Source organism: Amblyomma mixtum, chromosome 2 (assembly GCF_055824585.1).
Source record: "Amblyomma mixtum isolate Tamu chromosome 2, ASM5582458v1, whole genome shotgun sequence".
NCBI classification, from domain to species: domain Eukaryota; kingdom Metazoa; phylum Arthropoda; class Arachnida; order Ixodida; family Ixodidae; genus Amblyomma; species Amblyomma mixtum.
This window is the reverse complement of record NC_143013.1, coordinates 6,405,242-6,426,722: the sequence shown is the minus strand read 5'-3', so window position 1 is coordinate 6,426,722 and position 21,481 is coordinate 6,405,242. Positions and strand designations below refer to the sequence as shown.

General features: G+C 44.0%; 1 protein-coding gene across 1 annotated transcript in view; it reads left to right on the top strand.

Moving 5' to 3' along the window:
• LOC149358298 (uncharacterized) overlaps positions 1–21,481 on the top strand; it is a 36,128-nt gene that overhangs the window by 1,619 nt on the left and 13,028 nt on the right. Inside the window, exons 2-5 of the mRNA XM_089570335.1 lie at positions 942–1,633; positions 6,183–6,770; positions 17,692–17,880; positions 20,616–20,804. Coding sequence (XP_089426461.1) covers positions 942–1,633; positions 6,183–6,770; positions 17,692–17,880; positions 20,616–20,804 — 1,658 coding nt within the window. The remainder of the gene's footprint in view (positions 1–941; positions 1,634–6,182; positions 6,771–17,691; positions 17,881–20,615; positions 20,805–21,481) is intronic.

Genomic DNA, 21,481 nt, shown 5'->3' with positions numbered 1-21,481 from the left:
CCATGGGGCTTTTTATGGTTGCCCCGTGAGGTGCAATGAACCGCTGAGTGTCCTCCTAGCCTGTCTTGCACACGCTTTAGAACGCCTGAGAAGCATGGTGATGGGAATGCAGGCAAGTGTCGTCCATGATAGTTTTTAAGTTATGCTAGTAATGTTATGTTGTGTAAGAATCCGCTTCTGAAGCTCTCTTTCTATGCGTCACAGTTCAGTAGCTCTAGCAGTAACCTTCACGGCTGTTGCCAAATGCCAGGATTAGCTGCGTCCTTAGTATTCACGTAACAGTGGTCACAAACAAGATATCATTTTGGGAGGAAGCAGTGTGGGTATTGATTGTCATGCGTTCTGAATAGATTAGAAAAAAACTCCCTTTTTTTAAATTCATGTACATATGTGAGCGGACTTGTCTAAAGCGCTGGAGTGGTATGTGGCTGGACAAGTAAGGTGAGGTTTAGCACACCTGCAATATTGAGGTTCTGGAGCTTGTGCTTTCATTGTTCTTATAGGTACGTGGTAGCATTCAAGAGCACAAAGTTTGTGGAAACCACTGTGGTCTTCAAAATTATGTTTCCTTTGCTTCTCAGAGCTCCCATGGGTGCTCTATAGAGATCTGCTCACCTTTCTTTGTGGGTTTCTATCTGGGCAGCTGCAGTTTGATTGGGGCATGTGCAGCATTATTTGATTCAAGATTGCATTCTTTAAAATGTCTGTCTGCTGTGGTGCTGCAGCTGAATATGCAAGATAAAAGTTTTGCACAAGCTTTGTTTCACTGGTGTACTCGCTGCAAAATGTAAGCCAGCCATCTCGGCCCATTGTCAACAGCACAGTAAAAAACTTACTGCCTGTATGACTTGTGCCTCTCATCTGTTTTGTAGTTCTTGCGAGCGCGGTACAACTTCTTATACCAATATCCTTGCCCTGGTTGCTGTTTATTTTTGTCGCAGGAAAGGAAACAACGCACACAATGCCGTCTGCCGATGATCTCCCCTCTGTGCCTAAAGCTGTCGAAGCAGTGGCCACCCACATGTTGACGACTTCATCAAAGATGTTACAGCCGGTTAAAAACTGTGAGGTGCGACTGAACGGCACCACAGCTTCGCAGCCGGCATTGCTGCCCGCTAAAGGGGCGGCATCATCTCCACAAAACTGCGTGTCGTCTGTGCCACCACGGTCATCAGGACCGGCCTCAGGGTCTCCGCCATCCACAACAGCACCTGTGGTGGCATCCACATTGCTGTCATCATCATCATCATCATCACCTGCCCCCTCTGTGCCACTGCTGGCTTCCTCTTCCCCTGCAAGTGGCATTCTTGCTTTGCCGCCACAGATATTGCAGGTGACTCCCGAGTCTAAGATCAGAAAAGACGGCGAGAAGAAGAAGTCTAAATCTTCAAAGTCCAGCTCCAGCAAGCCTCGTTCGTCAACTGGAGGCGACAGTTCCAAATCTGAGAAAAAACGGATAAAGACTGACGCCTCTGGCAATCTCAAGGAGCGAAGTGGCAAGAAGCACAAGAGCCGCAAAAGTGACGAGGGGCTGCATGGTTCAAAATCATTGAATGGCAGCGCCAAGGAGTCAAGCAAGCACTTGGAGCCCCCAGACAAGAAGCTGAAGATTGTCAATGATTCAGGCAGTAAGGTGAGCAGTGCCAGTCTGTTTCAGCATAACTTGGGTTGACATTGTAGTGTGGCCAGGCTTGGGACCCAGGTCTGGAGAATGAACACAAGGCTCAGTTGTTGAGGGGTGGTGACGAACAACCTTTACTAGACATGGACACAGTTATTTATAACTTGAGTCACGTGACTCTGAATAGCCAGTTAGGAAGCATGCATTCACACAAGAGGACACAAGGCGATCCAAGAAACAGAAACCAAGAACTGCAGTACAGCAGATGCACTAGAAGTGACCGAGTATGTCTCACTGCCAGTGTGACGTGTTTGAACTCAACACAAAACACAAATTCTGTTAATCAAGTACTCCGGCGGACTTAGCTCGAAGTCACATTTGGTTTTTGGCACCGTTATGCTGCTCACTTATAGCTTTGTGCTAGAATGATATGTAGCCTTCCTCGTATACTCTGTTCTCATCCACAGTATTGCGCTGCTTTGATAATATATTGCATGCATATTGAGTGTAACATGGCTAATACATGACAATGCAGCTGAATAAAGGTCTCAAAAGGTCTGAAACTAGGTAAGAGTACTGAAAGACAGGACATGAATTGACATACATGCGTGGGCACTAACTACCAAATGCTTTTCGAATCAGCCACGCAAGCTTCTTGCTTCTTATATTGGGTGCTGCATCACAAAAGGATTCAGCAAGATGTCAAGTAGATTTCTGTGCTAAAGTCCTGCCTGACTGTTGTTAAAGGCTTGTGCGAGTGTTACAGTAATAATTACCTCTTTTTTAGAGTTTTAGAGGAGGTACCCTTGTCAAAGTTAGAGAGTTGTGTTCCCTTGATTGTCCCGGCATAGCTCGTAATAGTTTCCAAAGCATTGTAAGAAGTACAGGCAGTGTGAAAGAAAATGCTTGGTTGGGATTCAGTTACACTTCTGCATGGAACCTAAAGAAGTTTCAGGGAGATAACTCATCTAGAGGAAAGCAACTTAGAAAAGAACAACTGAAAGTATGCTTCTTGCTCACACTTGTGGAGTTGTCATTAATATATATTAGTAACATCACGTTAGTAACATTATATGATAGTTGCATATTGCTTGTATGTCTGTATTGTGTCCCTCGAGAGACAGTGAAGTGCAGGTTTGTAAGGTAAACATTTCTCCACATATGAGAGAAGCGAACAGCCACAGAAACCAAAGGGCACAGGGGATTTTTTTCTCCGCTGATGTGACGTACGGCCGTTTGATGACGTTCTACGTCACATCAGCGGTAACTCAGGACATGCTACGTCCGCCGCTTAAGAATGCGGGTGGCGCTGATGTACACTCTCAAGGTTAGGTTATTTGTAAACATAAATACTCCCGAAAGCAGAAGATTTGACAGCCGTCGCCGTAGGTCAGCGGTAGAGCACCGGACGCGTAATTCGGAGGTCGTGGGTTCGGATCCCACCGGCGGCATGTGGTTGTTTTTTCTTCTGCTTTTCTAATCAATTGGCTTTAAGCAACAACATATTCAGTAATATTCTAAACCGAACAACACCACAAAATAAATAAATTTAAAAAAAATCCCCTGTGCTCCTTGGTTTCTGTGGCTGTTGGCTTCTCTCATATTTATAACGAGCCCCTCATTCCCCTTCTCTTGTTTGCTTAATTTCTCCACATAGGTGCTTACAACAGCTATCCCATGTATAGTTTGCTTTTCTTCTGCTGGTAGCCTGCGTTTGTTGCGAGTAATGCCACTGCATGCCAGTGTTTAGTTTCGTTTGAGCACATTAGTGCTGAAGCATGACTGTTGATGGTCTTGTTGGTACCAGCTGTACACAGACAACACTACGTCCATCACTGCCAAGTTTTATGATCCATCACTTGTCAGCATACCAGACTCTTCCAGTCTTGTGCGTAGTGGCAGCTGTAAATTTATTCATTTTTGAAAGAGCACAGCTGTGTATGTGAAATGATTTCTGTGCTTGCATTTCTTTGTGCACTCATAACAATAGTGAGTGAGTGCTATGCTAGTAACACAAAAGAAAGCCAAGATTTTTGTGTGTAGTGTCATCACCATGTTGTTGCAAAGGTGCCAGTGTTCAAAGCAATGCTGAAAGGTCTCTAGGAAACATGCGATGCCATGGAATTACATGCTATTGGGATGAGAATTGAAGGTATGCTGTTCACTAAACATTCACTAAAACTTCTCATTTTCGACCCACAACATTATTGTGTGGCAATCTTAGCCTCTCAGCAACTTTTTCAGAACTACAGTTATGACTGTAAAGTGCGCTTTATGCTTTTTAGTAACCCATGATAGGGGGGGGGGGGGGGGGTGATTTTAGACATTTATTATTCTTTTTTTTTCTATAACAGTGCACAGGGTCTCTCGAGAATGGCAGAACGGGAGAAGATATGTTGCGGTGTACGTGTAATAATTAATTACAGCAGTGTCTTTTGCCTGGGCTTCATTTTCGTTGGCTGCGACTGAGAAGACCAGTACAGAGAACTGTTAAAAGACATGCACTTGTAGTAGCTGGGGGATCAGCGATTACATTACTGTTCCCTGAGCACAAAGAATATGTGGCAGTTCTTCATACTGGCTTTTTAAGTCACAGCCCGTGGAAACAAACTTCTAGCGAAAGGCAATGCTGTAATAAATTAATTGAGGCATGGTGGAACCCATCATATCTTAATGCCATTTCTCAGGCTGTGCACACAGTTATCAGCAAAGAATGCTTGGTAGAATATTTCATGTAACCTTAGTCCTCGAAACAAGCTGGCAAACAAGCACTTCCATCTCTGCTAGAATGCTTAAAGTGCTGATGTCAGTGCTTTTTATTGTTTTGAAAACTTGAGCTAACGTTTGTCCTCATTTGGGCGGTCAGGCATATGCCAGATCACCTCTGTCATTAAAGGAATAGTTTGCACTGCTGATGGGAAGCAGTATGAACCAGCTGCTTGCAGATAAGCTTTTTTTTTTTTTTTTTGCAGAGAGCAGCAAACCAAGCGTCTTACTGTGTAAATAAGTGGGAGGCTTGCTCATTAGTTTAGGCTGTAGGCTGCAGCATCATGCTTGTTCATTGATGGCCATATATTGCCACACTGCACTGAAGTTAATGCATCTAGTTCGGATATACTCTTTTTTGGACAGCACTGAAGTATTTCGCTCGGCACGTCATTGAAACCTGTAGTGAAACGCAGCTTTAAAGGGATACTGAACCAAACTTTTGGAGCCGTTCTTTTGCATGTAAACAAGAGCTTGACTGCTAAAATTGGTAAATATGACAAGCATTTTAGCGAAAAAGCCGGATAACACGCTTTTTTTCGCAATATCATTGCACCTGGTGGCCGCCTGTGGAAGCTGCGACTAGACGTCATTACACCCGCACGCCCACCGTTCCCGCAGAAGCACGATTGCTATCGCTACTCGCGGCTTTTCCATGTCTGTCGTCTGCTCACGGCGTACACAGACATGTCAAAATGTTAATCAATGCTGTCTACATACCATAACCGTATGCACGCTTACGTCCGCTAAATGCAGCTCCTTTTCCGGACCTTACGCCATTTCTAACATTCTCACTTTTAAAACAGAAGCGCGACGATGTTCAGACTAGTGGCACCATCTGGTGGTTAGGAGGGGAAGCATTGTTGTCAACAAACCGACACCCCTCTTAGCCTAAAGAGGGCAGAATCATCACTCTAATTAAAAAATAAAGCAAATTTATTACTTGTAAGTTTTCTTATGGGCAACAGGAGATGAAGCGAAAGACCGGTGGGCCATTTATGGCCAGTGAACGCGCTGAAGAAGCCAGTAACAACGGCGCAACCAGTCCGAAACGAGGTTTCATGCATCGAAGGGCGCCGCCATATTTGTCGCCGCGAGAGGGCGCCATGACATCACGCGCTTCACCTCGCGCCGGCCGGGAGGGCCTGGCGCGCGCTCATGAAACATCGAAAATAAGACCATCCGCTGAAAAATATGCGCAGTGACGACTAGATTTCGGTGCAATCACATTCCCAGAATCTATTTTCAGCATTTTTGTTCAATTTTCAGATTTTGCTTCAGTATCCCTTTAAGGTAGAGTGCTGTGCCATTTTTTTTTTCGTCTTGTCCTGTTTCTTTGTCAGTGCAGTTCTAACATCACACTACCACACAATGTAGCCTTATTTGAAGCTTTGTTGACTATATTTCACATGGTTTACTTTGTGTACTCTTATGTTTTAGACTGTGTGGAACATTAGCTTGGCTGAGAAATATAGAACACCAACTGTTGTTTGATGTGGTTTTGGTTTCAAGCTCAGCTCATTCTTTCTTCATGGATTTTGGAAAGGACTGGTGCTAAATACATGTACAATCATCCAGAGTATTTAAGCCTGTGTTGTCCATTTTTTTTGCGGTACACTTGACTCTCGTTAATTCAGGCTGACTTGATTCAAACTCTACATAATTGGAACAGATCCTTGGTCCCCTTCTGGTTAGAATTACCGAGAGTCGACTCTTCACATATGCTTGCAATTTCGAGCTTCACGGCACTAAATGTGTTCTTGCTGTTTTCTTCTTGTTTTCCTCTTGCCCTCAGTCCTCCCACGGTAGCAGCAAGAAGGACCAACTCCCTCACAAGACAAAACCGCCACCTCCACCAGCTCCTCCGCCAGGTGGCACAACACCCCCTGTTGCCGCCACAGTGGTGCCGTCATCGCACCAAAATTCCCACCACCAGCATCACCAGCATCATCATCACCAACAACCAGCTTTGCCACTGACGGTCTCGTCCTCCACATCCTCCTCTTCCTCTTTCGTCACACTGTCCCCGGTCAAGAGCGGAAGCAGCGGGAGTGGAAACACGTGTAGCCGGTGCAAGCGGAAGTGCTCGTCACACCGCAACGTGGGGATCCAGTGCAAAAAGGAGCGGCACTCCAGTGGCCACTCGTCCTCTTCGTCGTTGTCTAGCGTGTCCACTCTTGGACCACCGGCTGTGGTGGTCGGGTCCTGGGCTCTGGTGCCGCGGATGCCAGCCTCTCTGGAGTTTGGACACATGCGACTGGGACGCTTTGTGCGCCGAGAGGTGCACCCCAACGGGGGTGGAGAGGTGTTGCACCTTTACTGGGACGAGATCTCCCATCTTGAGCAGGCCGACATGGCACGCTTGGCCGAGGAGTTCTTGAAGGTGAGTGGTGAACTGCTCGTCACAGCTTGTTGGTTGCAATGTCTCTTGTCTGCTGATCATTTTGGCTCTGGTTGTAGGGTGCTGCCGGTTCAGTTTTGGCTTGTGCCACTTGAATCACAGGGGATTCCTGGTGATGACATTTGGATAAGAGGGAGTGTAAGTCGAATGAACTTTTGTGGCAGTGAAGTGGTCTAAATTCTTAGCTGATGGCAGCATTGAGGTTGGCCATCACAAATGATGCTTCATTTCACCTTTGCTACATACCTCAAGTTTGAAAAAAATTTCCTTGAATGGCAGTGCGCCGATGCAGCCATAAAAGTCTTCATTGAGTATTCTTTTCATTTAGGGGTTTTTTCAGTTTCATAATAGCATGGGCATCAGTTATAGGCAAACAATGATAACATCATTGGATAGCGGTATGATTGTTCTTGTGAATTCATTTTCTGTATTCGGTTCCTTGAACATAAAGAAAAAGAATAAAGGTTTAGCTTGTGTAGCTTGCAAGAATTCGTTATGCTAAGTCATGCTTATGGCTTATATTATTATTATTAAAACTTTAAAGTACATTACAACAGTTTTGTTACTGGGGTTACCTGCTTGGTAGACAAGGCAAGCCAGTGTTTCCCAGTTCAGTTCTTCATTTTGTCTCAGCTTAGGGCATGTAATACTTTGATACATGATTTTTGCCTATTTAGACAAATGGACAAAATGGAACAAATAGTCCAGTCACGATTCACCCACCATGGTGGCTCAGTGGTAGGGTGCTTGGATATTGTGCGGCAGTTCCCAGGCTCGAAACCGGCCATGCCAGCTGCGTTTCATTAAAGATATCAGTGCACATTTAGGGATCCCCAGGTGGTCAAAATTTTTCCGGAGCCCTCCTCCACTGTGGCACCTCTTTCTCTTTTTCTTCTTTCACTCTCACCTTCCTCTCTTCCCTTATGGCGCATTTCGGGTGTCCATCGAAATGTGAGACAATTACTGCGCCATTTCCTTTCCTCAAGAACCATTTTTCAATTTTTTTTCAGTCACAAGGACATTTTCAGCTTCATGTGGGTGATGTCACACAGGAAAGTCAACTGCTGTTGAGCTCTCTGTGACTGTCCAGTGGGTAGCAGAAACCTTTCCAATAAGCGCATCCTGGGCATCGCCGTGTTGCTCGCTAGCATGAGTGCGTGCATGGAGGAAGTGGGGAAGTGAGCTCTCTAAACCAGTTTGCAACAGTCCATAGAGGGGGTGCTTTATCATCTGCATCTAAAACGTGTAGACGCAAATTGGCCAACTTTTTTGCCTAGAGTGCGTGCGCCAAAACATGCATCACATGTTGGTAACCTAGCTACTGTGCAGGGGTCAGCTGCGTCTTGTTCCGAGCATAGAGCCTGTGCAGAATTTGCAGTGCAGTGAAATAAAATACAGGGCAGGTGCTTTAAAGAAAACTGGCTGTTTCTGTTGCATAATATGATGGGCCTCACATGGCTATATCATGGGATCAAGAGGCTGGACTAGTTCCATGAACTGTGGCTTTGCTGCTGTAGTTCACTGGCAGTTCAAACTGCCCATGTGACAGGTACGGAGCTAACCTGTGTAGCAAAATTAAAAATATCTGCATCCCCAGGGCTGTCACTGCCACTTTTGTAAAAAAAAAAAGCAGGCAGATAAGCTTCAGTTGGCTACATTCAGCTACGTGCCTTCAGACTTAAAATGCAATGCATTAAATGCTGAGGTTGTGGAGAGAGTTCAACTGTAGGAGTTCTGATAGGAGCAAAGCAGTCATGCAAGATAAGATGTGGCTATCTGCTGTGTGCCAGGAGGCATGAAGCTACCCCTTGTATTAAGACATAAGGAAGGGCAGAACGTACTGCAGGCAGGTGCTCACATCTGAACCGTTTGTGGATGTGCCTACAATGAAAATAAGTGACATGCAAGGGCCACTGCTGCAAAGGTATATTTGCCAGCTTAAGAACAGTTAGTCGTTGGTTAGGTCACCTTGTGGTGATGGATTTGTTTCTCTAACACTTCGTTGTGTGCTCACTTGGGCAAAGTGTACACAGTGTTGTGTGCTGCACATCGTCATGCATATCACGGTACAAAGCATTCTGGCCTGCTTAGTACTTTAGAAGGAAGCCAGTACACAAGTCTTGAGGTACAAATCTGCTGATGGAAGCAGTTGCTTAACGGTGGTACATTGGGAAACTTGGTGCTGTTTTATTAGAAAGTGCCTTGTCATTCACTCATTTTGGCCAGCTCCATTGAGCACAGTTTTGTGACTTACCCAAACTGAAGACTATGTAAGGTGTGCATATTGGCCTTAGATAACTCCTGCATCCTCATTGTTATTTAGTTCCCTCAGAAAGTGGCAGGAAGGTGATATGTGTCCTTACGTGTGGGTAATGAAAGGAGAAGCAACATACTGCAGTTTTGCAAACCCAATGCAATGAAGCCATGTACGTCATAACATGAATGTGCAACTCTGCAGTACTTCGTGGTGTCACTGGCATAGTTTTACAAGTAGTATTTTAATTATTGTCCATAAAACATTACTCTTCTAGACCCCATGCAGAATAATTAAACTCACAGCTAGCCTGTTATGTATTTCAGCGGCTGAAAAGAACCCGTCATTTGTTGTATACTTTACTAGACAGCTGTGCAATTGTTCAGTATGTTATACGATACTTACATCACCGTCTGATTTACGAAGGGTCAAAGGAAATAAACTCTGAGCACAACTTGTTTTTATTAAAAAAATAATGCATATGAGACCTTGAAAAAGAGCAGTAAAGAGGTGTTGAGAACTTGGCTATGTAGTCTTTGTAAGTACAGATAAGGTCTGTCTAGTATATGCTGAACACTTTGGCAGCTTTTATTTATAGTTTCCTGCAGACACAGTGCATGTTGGTTGGAGCTCTTGGAGTGCCGGAAGTGGATAATATAGTATTTTCATACCAGTAGACGTAGAGCTTAGCAAGAGCAGTGGTGGATATTGGCCTGCCTTGCATGCATAAAATTAGACACATGCCACTGTTTAAGCATAGCAGTCTCTGAGGATTGTGAAGGTTGTGAGCAGTGCTGAGGAGGCATTGGGGCAGATGTCCTTTTGTGCGGTGAAACCCTTTTACAGCCGAGTGGTTGACTGCAGACATTCAGTGGAATTGCTGAAGACGTTATTCGTTCATAGTATTTAAAGGATGTTTGTGAAGTCCTTCACATTTACATTCTCACATTACTGGCTTACTAAATGTGCTTATATTCTTTGCAGCTTGATATGCTGGGCAGCTCTGATGAGCCTAAAATGTGTTTATATTCTTTACACAGTTTGATATGTTAGGAAACTCTGATGAGCTGAACAGATCCACGATGTATCTTTTCATGTTTGTCTCAAAGGGGATTCATTGCAGGTTGATGCTTGAAATTCAGTTTGATTGCCTTGTCCTGAGGACACGCACATGTGTGCATTTTCCACATTCTCTGTTTACAATCCTGGGAGTGATAGCAAGAAGGTCACACGCATTTATTTTGAAATGGCTCAAAACAGAAATTTGCAGGTTTAAGAAGACAGTTCATTTGACATCTTGTTAATTTTTTTAGTGTATATCTGTCACGTAATGTATACTATTGAGAGGTATTCCTGTATCACGTCTGCAGCATATCCTAGCTTCTCTTCGTAAATCTAGCGAATTGGGAGCCACACTGCACTACGGGCTGCTAGCAGGCAGGTGGGTTGTGGAAGCCTCACCCTTCATGGCAACAAACACTCTTCAAGGCTCTGGTTTCAAGTACAAACACGTTGCAACTGCACGAAGCCAGCTTGGCTAGCCTCTGACGGTATTAGATTAATAACGTCCACTTATGTGTGTCATGCTGACTAGTGAACAAATGAGTGGTACTTTAGAGGCACTGAGTACAGGTCTTATTATGCCAAAAAGTCTCCTCTTTGTGCCGCTTTGATTGAGAGCAACATAATGACCATTCTAGCAATTGGTAAAAAAGCAGCTGTTATCAAGGCACCTGTAGGGGCATCAAGACTAAGTGCTTTTTCTGTTGTTTTTGTTCTTTACCAGTCGCTAAGATTTTCCTCGCCAGACAGCTTTCATCGGCGTTGGATTACATAAGGTTCCTGTATAGACCTGAAGTTTGACCTCATGTCAGGCTAAAGCTAACCGTATTTCTTAATTCATTTTTGAGAAATCTCTTGTTTCTGCTGCCCGTACTTTTTTCAAGGAGATAGGGAGCCGAAACCAACCGATCAACTTGCCTCAAGGCGAGTTTTGATAGGCAAGTTGATCGGTTGGTTTTGGCGGGGTTCCCATGCACGGTTATCACAGCAGTTGCTGAAGCCCTCCTAAGAAAAATCAATTGTGCGATGTTTCAGAAGTCCACTGAGCCAAACAAACAGTCCGTGAGACCAGAAGTGGTGCCTTATGTGCACAGGGTCGCACACAATGTGAAGAAGGTAGCAAAGCGGAGTGGCGTGCCGGTCATGTTTTCTGCTCCACGAAAGCTTGGCCAGCTATACGCGCGAATTGGGAGCGATAAAAAGAGCTCCTGCAACAAAAAGCATGGCAAGCAGTACGTGAAGTGCTGCTCAGGTGTGGTGTACGAGATACCACTAACCTGTGGAAAATCCTTTGTGGGCCAAACGGGGCGGTGCGTTAACAACCGCGCAGCTGAGCACGCACGATCGCTAACAAATCTAGGAGGTGCACATCTTTCGCACCACTGCGCTGAGTGCTTCGTGTGTAATCGTACGGCAGAACATGAGCCTGGGCAAAAAAGATGCCAGCAATGCAAGAAGTGTGAGCCACGGCTTCGGGAGATTCTGGGAAGGAGTGGAGATATGAAGGCACGGGAGCTTTTGGAAGCATTCCACATTAAAAAGAAGGGATTAGATTGTGTAAGTGATACTTCGGTCCGCCTTTTCAAGACTGAGATATCATATCTTGGAACGGTTTTGTTGATGCCATGTTGTACCGGTTTTTTGCGCATGCTTCAAATTTTCTATATATTTGCTGGCTTTGCAGTAAATAAACTCGGATGAAGTTAGCGCATGTCCTGTGTCAGTCTTTCTTGTGTACGTCTTGCTGTAGCGCTGTTACCATTTCTGTCTCAAATCACTAAAACAGCAGCTGTGCCGCATTCCTTGCCTGCAAAGACATTCTAGCTTTCCACTGTTTGATTTTGGAGCTTGAGAATTGTGCGTTTTCACATCCTTTGTCAATTATGAGGAGGTTGGTTAGATTTTTTTATGAAAATATTAAGGCAAGAAAGTTGGATATTGGCAATACATGCTCCTAGGAGGTTTGTAATAAGCAAGTGTGACCTTCACTCGTTTCTACTTTTCGTCTTGTAAGCCGGCTTGGCAGAGTTCTTCACGTGGCACAGGGGTTTCAGTCGGCAAAAAAATATAGTGGCCTACTGTTTTACGAGTTCATGGTTGCATTTTGTAGACTTGTATATGAATCGCGAATTTCCTCGGTATCAGTAGTAAAATGCCGCATTAAACAGCCTGTGGTGTTAGTTACGAGTGTATTGCATGGGCGTGTTATTGCAGAGTGCACCTTCCCTCATATAGGAGTAGCATAATTTAATAAATGCAGCAGTAATAAGTAATAAATTTAATATAAATCGTTGAGAGTCAGTGCTCATCCTATGTTTTTCTGTCTTCTTGTATACCGTTTTTTTTTCACTGGTTTAGCAGTATGAACCTTTACCAACTCACCCAACATTTTGTAAGTTTTATCTGCATTGCATAGGCACTAAACTGACCAAAACTGCCTAAGTTAGCAGCAGTGTGTGTTTTGGGCCAAGGAATTGGCAGTTGTTGAATGTTGAACTATTCTGTGGTGAATAAGATTAACTTTTTTTTGCCGCAGCTTTTCAAGTTGTCTAATTTGATATACAAAAGTCAGCAGCCAATTCAGCATGTTCACAGCCATTTCTGTATGCATAATTCAATCCTGTGTTCAGTGGAGAAAGTGTATTTCAGTTCTGGCTTCAGTTTTTGTGTGTGTGTGTGTGTTCCACAACAGGGTTTCATTTTTTTTGTCTCGCATGAAAGCTCTCAGTATGCTACAATCGTATTGAGCGAGGCAAAACGTTTGTGTCAGGGTGACAGCACTTGAAAATGGTACCTGACTACTCCAGTGCATCAGCCATTGGCTTTCGTGATGATAGTGACGGGGATAGACTCAAGGTCAAGCACAAGCCTCATATCATGGAAGATAATTGAAACTACGAGCTTTGCCACGAAAGGCGAACATGCAATGAACATTTTTTTGCAATACCTATGAAGTGCACACACACTTTTTGTAGGCTGCAGGTACCACAGATAAATTAACGGCATTGTGGTCGCAGACGCATTTTTTTTTTTTTATGCAGGTGACAATGTTTTGAACAGAGAGCTTCGCAGCTTTCTAAAACCCTTCCTGACATAAGAAGTAGCCAGCTGTATATTTTGGAATTTTTTGACTCCTTATTTATGGTTCTCGAACTCCAGGTGGTCGAAATTTCCGGAGCCCTCCACTACGGCGTCTCTCATAGCCTTAGTTGCTTTGGGGCGTTAAACCCCATAAACCAACCAACCAACCATTTCCTTTTTCTTTTTCAAATATTTGTGTAGATCACCGAAAATTGCGGAAGATTTTTTTCCATGTTGTGTGCCGTAACCATCCTGTTATTTTTTATTTACATCCTTAAACAAAGAGAACCATTAGCGGCATTTTGGTGCCCTACAATAAAAGAATATGTGTGCATTTTATTCTCAATAAATCCTCTAGGCACATCACCCTGATGGCTTTTTTTTTTCCGAAGGTAAGGAAACGGTTACCTACCACTTTACCGAAAAAACCCCGAGAAGTTCTGCTAAAAAAATCTTCCCAAGCAGACAGAGCTGCAATCATCAAGACCTTGCTGAATATACGCTGTCACCTGTTTTTCTCCGACTTGTTTGAGATCTGGATCGGTGCCAGGTGTCGTAACACTGACAACCTATCGGGGCCACATTATCTTATCGCACCCTGCGAATGTTGGCTGTTTTGAGTAAGCCGTGTGTGTGTTCTCACTTGTTCCTTTTCGTGTGTGAGAGTTGTCAGAGGTCTGTGCTGGCGGCGGAGCGGTAAATTGAGTGAGACGCCTGAGAAGTCGAAGGTTTCCGTCATTGGCAGAGTAGGAGGTCCCCTGAAAACGAAAGTGCAGGAGGAAAACACGTTGTGTCTATAGCCCAGATTATGCAGTTTTAATAAAGAGCAATGCAAGTCTAATTCTTTAAGGCACTTTGTACAGAATTGCGTATGCAACGAACTCGCAGCTTTATCTCAGTGTGTGTTGCCCCTTGCACTGATTTCATTGCTTCGAGTTAATTAGAAACCTTCTTGTAGCAAATAACAGTATTTTACTGTGTATAATGAGCACAGTAAAAAAATATTTTGCGGAACACAACAAAATATCATGTCTGCCATTTTTGTGCCGCAGATTTTGCCGCCACTAATAACATCAATATTTTTCAAATTTAAGGTGGTGCATCTTTGAAATAGAAATTGATTCCGTGATCCTCCTGGTGTATTGCGTGACAATGTCTCGCATTTTTATTTTGCTGTTTTGATCATTTATGACGCTTTGTGTGAAATTTTGCACATCCCTTTAGAATATCAACCCCGTGAATTCTTCGTAGGAAAACTAATAAATTATCCTTCTAGAGGCCTAAATTTAATATTTAAGCGGAAAAATATTTTATTTAGATGGAAAGAAAAAAAATGGTGCTTGAAAAGATTGAGTGTATCTTGTTCCTTTTAGTTTGAAACAGTCTGCAAAAATTTTTTTCTCTGCCCAATGGGTTGCCAAAGCTGTTATACGGTGCTTTTATTGTATTGATGCAAGTTTTGATTTGAGGTACTGCTTATTGTATCAGTTTAAATTATACCTGGTGGCACTGGCGAGTACCTTTATCTTTTTTTTTTCCCCTCTGTAGTATTTGTGTGACAATGGACATAGTGTTTTTTTTACTGCCACCTGTAAATACCAAAGCAAGTATAGGGAGTAGACTGCGTCAAAAATAAAACAAGTCTGAATACCAAGATGGTGACAAGGACACAGGAACTTGCAGTGTATATGATTTGGCTTCTGTGTTTGGTTGTGACTTTGGCTATTGTACTTTGTTTTAAAAAGAATTCAACGTCAGCCATTCCCTTTCTTTTTTAATTGTTTTTCGAGGTACTCAGTGCTCACCTTTATTACCAACTGCTGGTTGATCCGTTCAAGAGGTAGCATGAGCCTTTGAGGCCAAAAAGTTCAAAACTCTTTACACTTCTGGCTGTTATATCCTTAACCCATTATATATGCAACCATATACGTTAATACTCACTCATATTTGCTTTACATGCCAGTGTTAAGTTAAATATTTGCTTTCTTATTGTCAGAGCACAAATTTTTTGTTTGCAAATGTGAGCATATCATTATCTTCAGGGCACATTTAATTCTTGTGGAGTGTGTGGTCATATGGGCAAAGTATGCAATGTTAGGAGCACATTTTTCAACTTTTCTTTTTTGTTATTCAGTGATGAATTATCACAAGATTGCCAAATTCTGAGCAGTAATACTAAATTTTTCGTGTACCCACCCTGTCAAAAATGTTCTTTGAGTATTGTGCTTGGCACGCTGCCTAATAATGATAATTTTCAATGGGCAAGCTTTTGGCTGTTGTCACATTTTGACCTAATTGGTGCACTGTAAAAATATTTGCACAATTCGAAAACAATGCCATAGAAGTGATGGGAGTATGAAATAACTTTGTCGAACTTGGTGAAAGTGCAGCATATCTCTTTTCTAGCAGTAAACCTAGCAATGAAATTGTTAGCAGCTCATTCTTGTTTATAAAACAGCACCATACTTCTTTCCACTATCGCTCTCTTTATTATTGCTTTGCATGAGGATTCTTCTTCCTTCTGTGACATGCACTGCACACTACTTTGGTCTAATTTATCCCGCTACATTATCTGTGAATACTGTTAGTGCTTCATTATGTGGTGGGCAGTGACTTAGCAGCATTACTTCCACGTAGCTGTTGCCGGTACTAGCCTAGGCTTATAGGACCACTAGTAGCAAAGTGGTTAATCAACTCTGTACTCCATTTTTTTTTCCAGCAGTCTAAAGCGCCTTTCCCAAGTTCACAAATACCTGGAAGTGACGCTGAGAAATGCAGCCGAAAAATTTAAAGCCAAACTTTTCCCATATGGTAGTCTTGCTTTCTCATTCTAGACTGCGTCCGCAAACCCTGACATCAAGGACACGAAATGTAATCAGTGCAGTGACAGTACGCAACTCTGTGGACATGACTATCGCGTCACCTAGGTGGTGTGCAATGGCACTAAAGAGTACGACATAATTTCGATGGAGGCGAAATCCTAGAGGCCCGTGTACTGTGCGATGTCAGTGCACGTTAAAGAACCCCAGGTGGTCGAAATTTCGGGAGCCCTTCATTTGGGACATTAAACGCCATAGACCATAACTAAGATGTACTATAGTTAAAACGCCAAAGTGGTTGTAAAAATACTATCAACAAAGTAAGTACAGGTGATATCCATCATAGACACCAGCCACAGCTGTGACAGCATCCCCAAAAGTATAGCGGCAGCGGCAAGTATACATGCTCATGTCCAACAGTAGACTGCCCCTTTAATGAGCGATGCGTTGTTTTCTTGCCACATTACTCATGGCTGGCAACGGACTGTTTCGGGGTGAACAGAAACACTCAAAAAGGCTCTGAAATGCATTTTGTTAAGAGTTGCAAAATCTAGCAGCCACATAGCTACAAAAACTAGCAGCCACATAAAAGTTCCGTTCAGTACTACAATCCGTTCGTCTGGGGAATTGCTTTCTGCAACAATTTTTGTGCTTTTTTTTTCTTGCTTATATCATCTAGTCTAAACTGCCAGTACAAATGCACGGCGTTGTGATCCTAGTTGGCCTGCTTCTTCTTCGTCTCCACTCTGATCGGCGTCTGCGGAATGTGACATTAAATGAATCTGTCTGGCTAACAGCTGCTGCTACATTAATGTGATGACTTCTGGTGAGAACTGCCTTTGGTTGAGACGAGGAAACTTTCGAAACAGAAAGGATATGTGTACCTTTGTGAGAGCTTGGCTGAATCTTGGCTGAGCCCACGTATACTCAAGTGTTTCGTACCACCTATGCTTAAGCATTTCATACTTAAACATGGCAAAAATGGTATTAAAGTTCACATTTCTCAAAACAAACCAAGTTGTAGCTAGGGTTGTGCCTGTGCCAGATAGACAGAGCTATGGCACTGAGTGCCCAAGGTCATCTGATTTCGTACCATTCATGTGGTGCCACACAAACAGATTTAATATCATTGTGCCCGTAGTATCATGAGCCAAAGCAGTTCCTCAGCACTCAATTGTCGTGAAATGGAGTACTTCGTAATGCTTAGCTTGCAAAGCAAGCCACTTAATGAGAGCCAAATTTTGCCTGAAGGTGCGTGAGAAGCAATGATTCAATTTCTGATGCAAAGGATTCATGCAAGGAGTGGTGACTTCAGGTAGGCGCCATTTATGATTTTGCTCAATGATGGACGCTTATCATGCTATAACACCCAACTGTACATTGTGCAATATTACATTATGGATGATGTTATATGATATTGGCTCTGTTTGCAATCATTTTTCTTCTGTGGCTCGCATAATATTTGATTAGATGCACACTGTGCCTATAGAATAAACATCTAAAAATGAGCTCACGTTTGGTGGGATAAGGTGATAGAACTAGTACAATTCTCTAGCTTGGTGGAAGGTTAAAATTTTTCTAGTGGCTTGTAAGTTATGTCTATTAGGTGTTTTTCTCTAGCTTTTTCTTCAATGTCTTGTGAAATTAGATCCTGTCTGTAACTTCGCTGCGTCTGCTTGCATTACAGGAGACCTTCTTTGAAGATCCGCCAGGAGTAGCCCGCTACGTCATGGGCATTGTGCATGGCGCTGCCCATGGGCTGCCTGACCTTGTCGACTACTTCGCCGAGCACCACCCTAACCTGGTGGTCAAGTGTGGTGTGCTTGGCCGCCATTCTGACATCGAGACCACCTCCATGGTCAAGTTTCAAGAAATGGTGAGTTGTTTCTCAGCAATGCCTTGGTCAAGGAAGGTTGCAGACTTGAGCTGAGACAGATAGGAGTGCCTGTCTTGGATCAGTTGCCAATGCATTCACTAGTGTTGGAGGGAACTTGAGCACCCGCCGTGTTCACGACATTCACCTTCGCTGCTTGTTTCCTCTCCTATATGCGCTCACCCTTGCTTAGTATTCCTCTAGTCTTCCATCTGTGGTGGCAGCGTTATAATGGATGTGAAACACGAAAATCCTGGTGTGCTGCTCAATGTCAGTGCACTCTTAAAAGAATTGAGACAGTTGAAGTTAATTCGGAGCCCTCCACTATGGTGTCCCTTGCAGCCCACATGCACCTTCGGTATGTTACACCCCACATACCATGCCATCTTTATAGCTAGCAGTGCTGGAGTCCCTGAATATAATCCACATGGGAACTGAGCTGGGTATAACTCTGCTGTCTTGCTCTGCATGGTGTCGTAGTTATGAGGAAAGGCATCCATTCAGTTGGCCTATTTTCGGCTATTGAACTTCATTTACTGCAAATGAAAAGACAATGCGGCAGGTGAGAAAGCTTGTTACTATCAAAATATTAGCTCTGAGGCCTATCTCTCCATTTTATTTTTGATATGAACAACCAGCACTCGCGAACATCTACCCTAGTGAACCCCTATCTGTGCGAAAGAGTAGCCATGCTATCATGGTGGTGCAATCAGTCACAAAGGCCCCATCCGCTAGAACTGTCTCTTAGATGGTGAAAGAAGACTCATCATTGAAACTGCATGTTCTGATAGAAAGGTAACCTCCATGTTCTGATAAGAAGAATGAAAATGCATGCTGCAGAGCACAAGAACAGTAGCTGAATTGACAAGCTTTGAGTAGCAGTCGGGTGTCAAGTGATGTGGAGGTGCTTGAATCTCAGTGGGTTTCGGATGCTTTGGTGCCACACCATTGCATTTGCCATTATAGGCGCAGGCAACATGTGAAAAATAAACATGCTGCTCTACTCCCTTAGTGGGCATAAATAAACAAGACTTTAGGCAGATCTCATGAGTGGTGCTATCTGTCGTCCTACTTGCCATCCTAGTGGGTGAGATAGTGAGCTAAAGTGCCGGTTGTCTGCAGTGGGAGCTAAAGCAAATGGTGCGCTGGACACGTTGGTGTCCTCAAAATAGAGTTACATGTTAAACAATTTTACTAGCTGCCTTTTAGTTCATCGCAGCATCCCTGGAACTTGCATTCAATCCTGCAAAATTTAGACCTCCGCAGTTGACCATAACTGATTGCTGGAAATAGCCATTGTGTTTGCATTCGGTGCACTATGGCCTTAGTTTCTGCTGCATTGCGTTTTTGGGTGAGGCAGTGCTCTGATGTAGTTTACCCTGCTATCACACTATCATAGTGTTATGCCAGAGCATGCATAATAAAGTTCCTCTACAATCTAATGATTACGTTCACTAGCTGTTGCATTGTTTGTGAGGCCGTGTGCATGAACTCTGAAGGGGGCGATGTAGTGCGAGATACTTGTGGTCCGTTTTTTTTTTCTTTCCATTTCCTCACAATAATGATATCAGATAGGTCTTGGGTAGCGTGTCTTGCGCAAGTTAGCAGTTCCTTACTTTGCTGCCTGTATGTCATCCTTATAAACGTACCCTTGCCATCTGGGTACCACTTGTTCTTGCCGCGATGTACAGTCGCAAGTAAAAAAGATAGCACAATGACATCACCAGAGTGACAAAAATTGCACCACACTGCTGCCACAGCGCCTTTGTGAACATACACCGGCACTTTGGTTATCGCTGTTCGTAACCACAGCGCCGAGCATTGTTATCTGTCACTCCGGTGGCACATCGCTAGTACTTATATTCTTACTCATGACTGTACTTGCAGGGCATCGTTGTTCAGTTACCATTGATGGCGCCTCCGTGACACTGGTGTGCAGTCTGCCTATGTTTCACTGCAAAAGGTTATGCGTGGAAACTTTCACAGAAAGGATTTCTCCTGTTCTTGTGCTCTGCGTGTAGGTTGGCGGTGCACTATGGCCTTAGTTTCTGCTGCATTGCGTTTTTGGGTGAGGCAGTGCTCTGATGTAGTTTACCCTGCTATCACACTATCATAGTGTTATGCCAGAGCATGCATAATAAAGTTCCTCTACAATCTAATGATTACGTTCACTAGCTGTTGCATTGTTTGTGAGGCCGTGTGCATGAACTCTGAAGGGGGCGATGTAGTGCGAGATACTTGTGGTCCGTTTTTTTTTTCTTTCTATTTCCTCACAATAATGATATCAGATAGGTCTTGGGTAGCATGTCTTGCGCAAGTTAGCAGTTCCTTACTTTGCTGCCTGTATGTCATCCTTATAAACGTACCCTTGCCATCTGGGTACCACTTGTTCTTGCCGCGATGTACAGTCGCAAGTAAAAAAGATAGCACAATGACATCACCAGAGTGACAAAAATTGCACCACACTGCTGCCACAGCGCCTTTGTGAACATACACCGGCACTTTGGTTATCGCTGTTCGTAACCACAGCGCCGAGCATTGTTATCTGTCACTCCGGTGGCACATCGCTAGTACTTATATTCTTACTCATGACTGTACTTGCAGGGCATCGTTGTTCAGTTACCATTGATGGCGCCTCCGTGACACTGGTGTGCAGTCTGCCTATGTTTCACTGCAAAAGGTTATGCGTGGAAACTTTCACAGAAAGGATTTCTCCTGTTCTTGTGCTCTGCGTGTAGGTTGGACGGACGTACAGCAGTGGCACCTACCGGGCAGGCCCCCTGCACCAGATGAGCCTTGTCGGCACGGTGCACGAGGAGGTGGGCGGCTTCTTCCCCGAATTCCTGGCGCTGCTGGAGAAGTGCCCCTTCCTGCACTTGACCATGCCCTGGGGACCCATGTCCGCTGCGCAGATGGATTCACCACAGGTGAAACTCGCTGCTCGAAGCAGTGTTTGCATTGATGACAGAACTAATGGAGGCCGCACGACTCGGAACTGAAAAGGACTCCATCATGATCATTTGGAAGTGAATGGCAGTACAGCCTGGCCTCAGAGATCAGCATTCGAAAATACCGTATAGTGCGGAATATAGGTCGAGGTTCTTTCCGAAAAATATTACCAAAAGGTCACCCCTCGACTTATATACCGGCCTTTGGCACAAACTAAATAGTCGTCTGGCAACGTGCGAGCCGCGGCCATTTTGGCATCCGCATCGTTATCGCTTCCATGCTGACGATTCTTTCCTTCCTCTTTGTCAACCGACGCGGCTAAACGTTGACGGCGAGAATCGTTCTTGGCATTGTAATATATTAATTTCGCGACATCCTGCAAAATGAGTACCGGTACTCGACGTCAGTTCACCGCGGTGTTTAAAAAAAAAGTTATCGAATTCGCCGAAGAGTATGGGAACATGTCCGCCCAGCGACACTTTGGTGTCTCGGAGAAGACGCAACGGGAGGATGGAGCTCGTTGTCATTCCGGGGGGCATAACTTCAACAATTCAGCCACTGGACGTCGTGCTGAATAAGCCCTTCAAAGACCGCGTTTGTGAACTCTACAATCAGTGGATGGCGGGCGACAACCCGAAGACTCCCACTGGCCGGC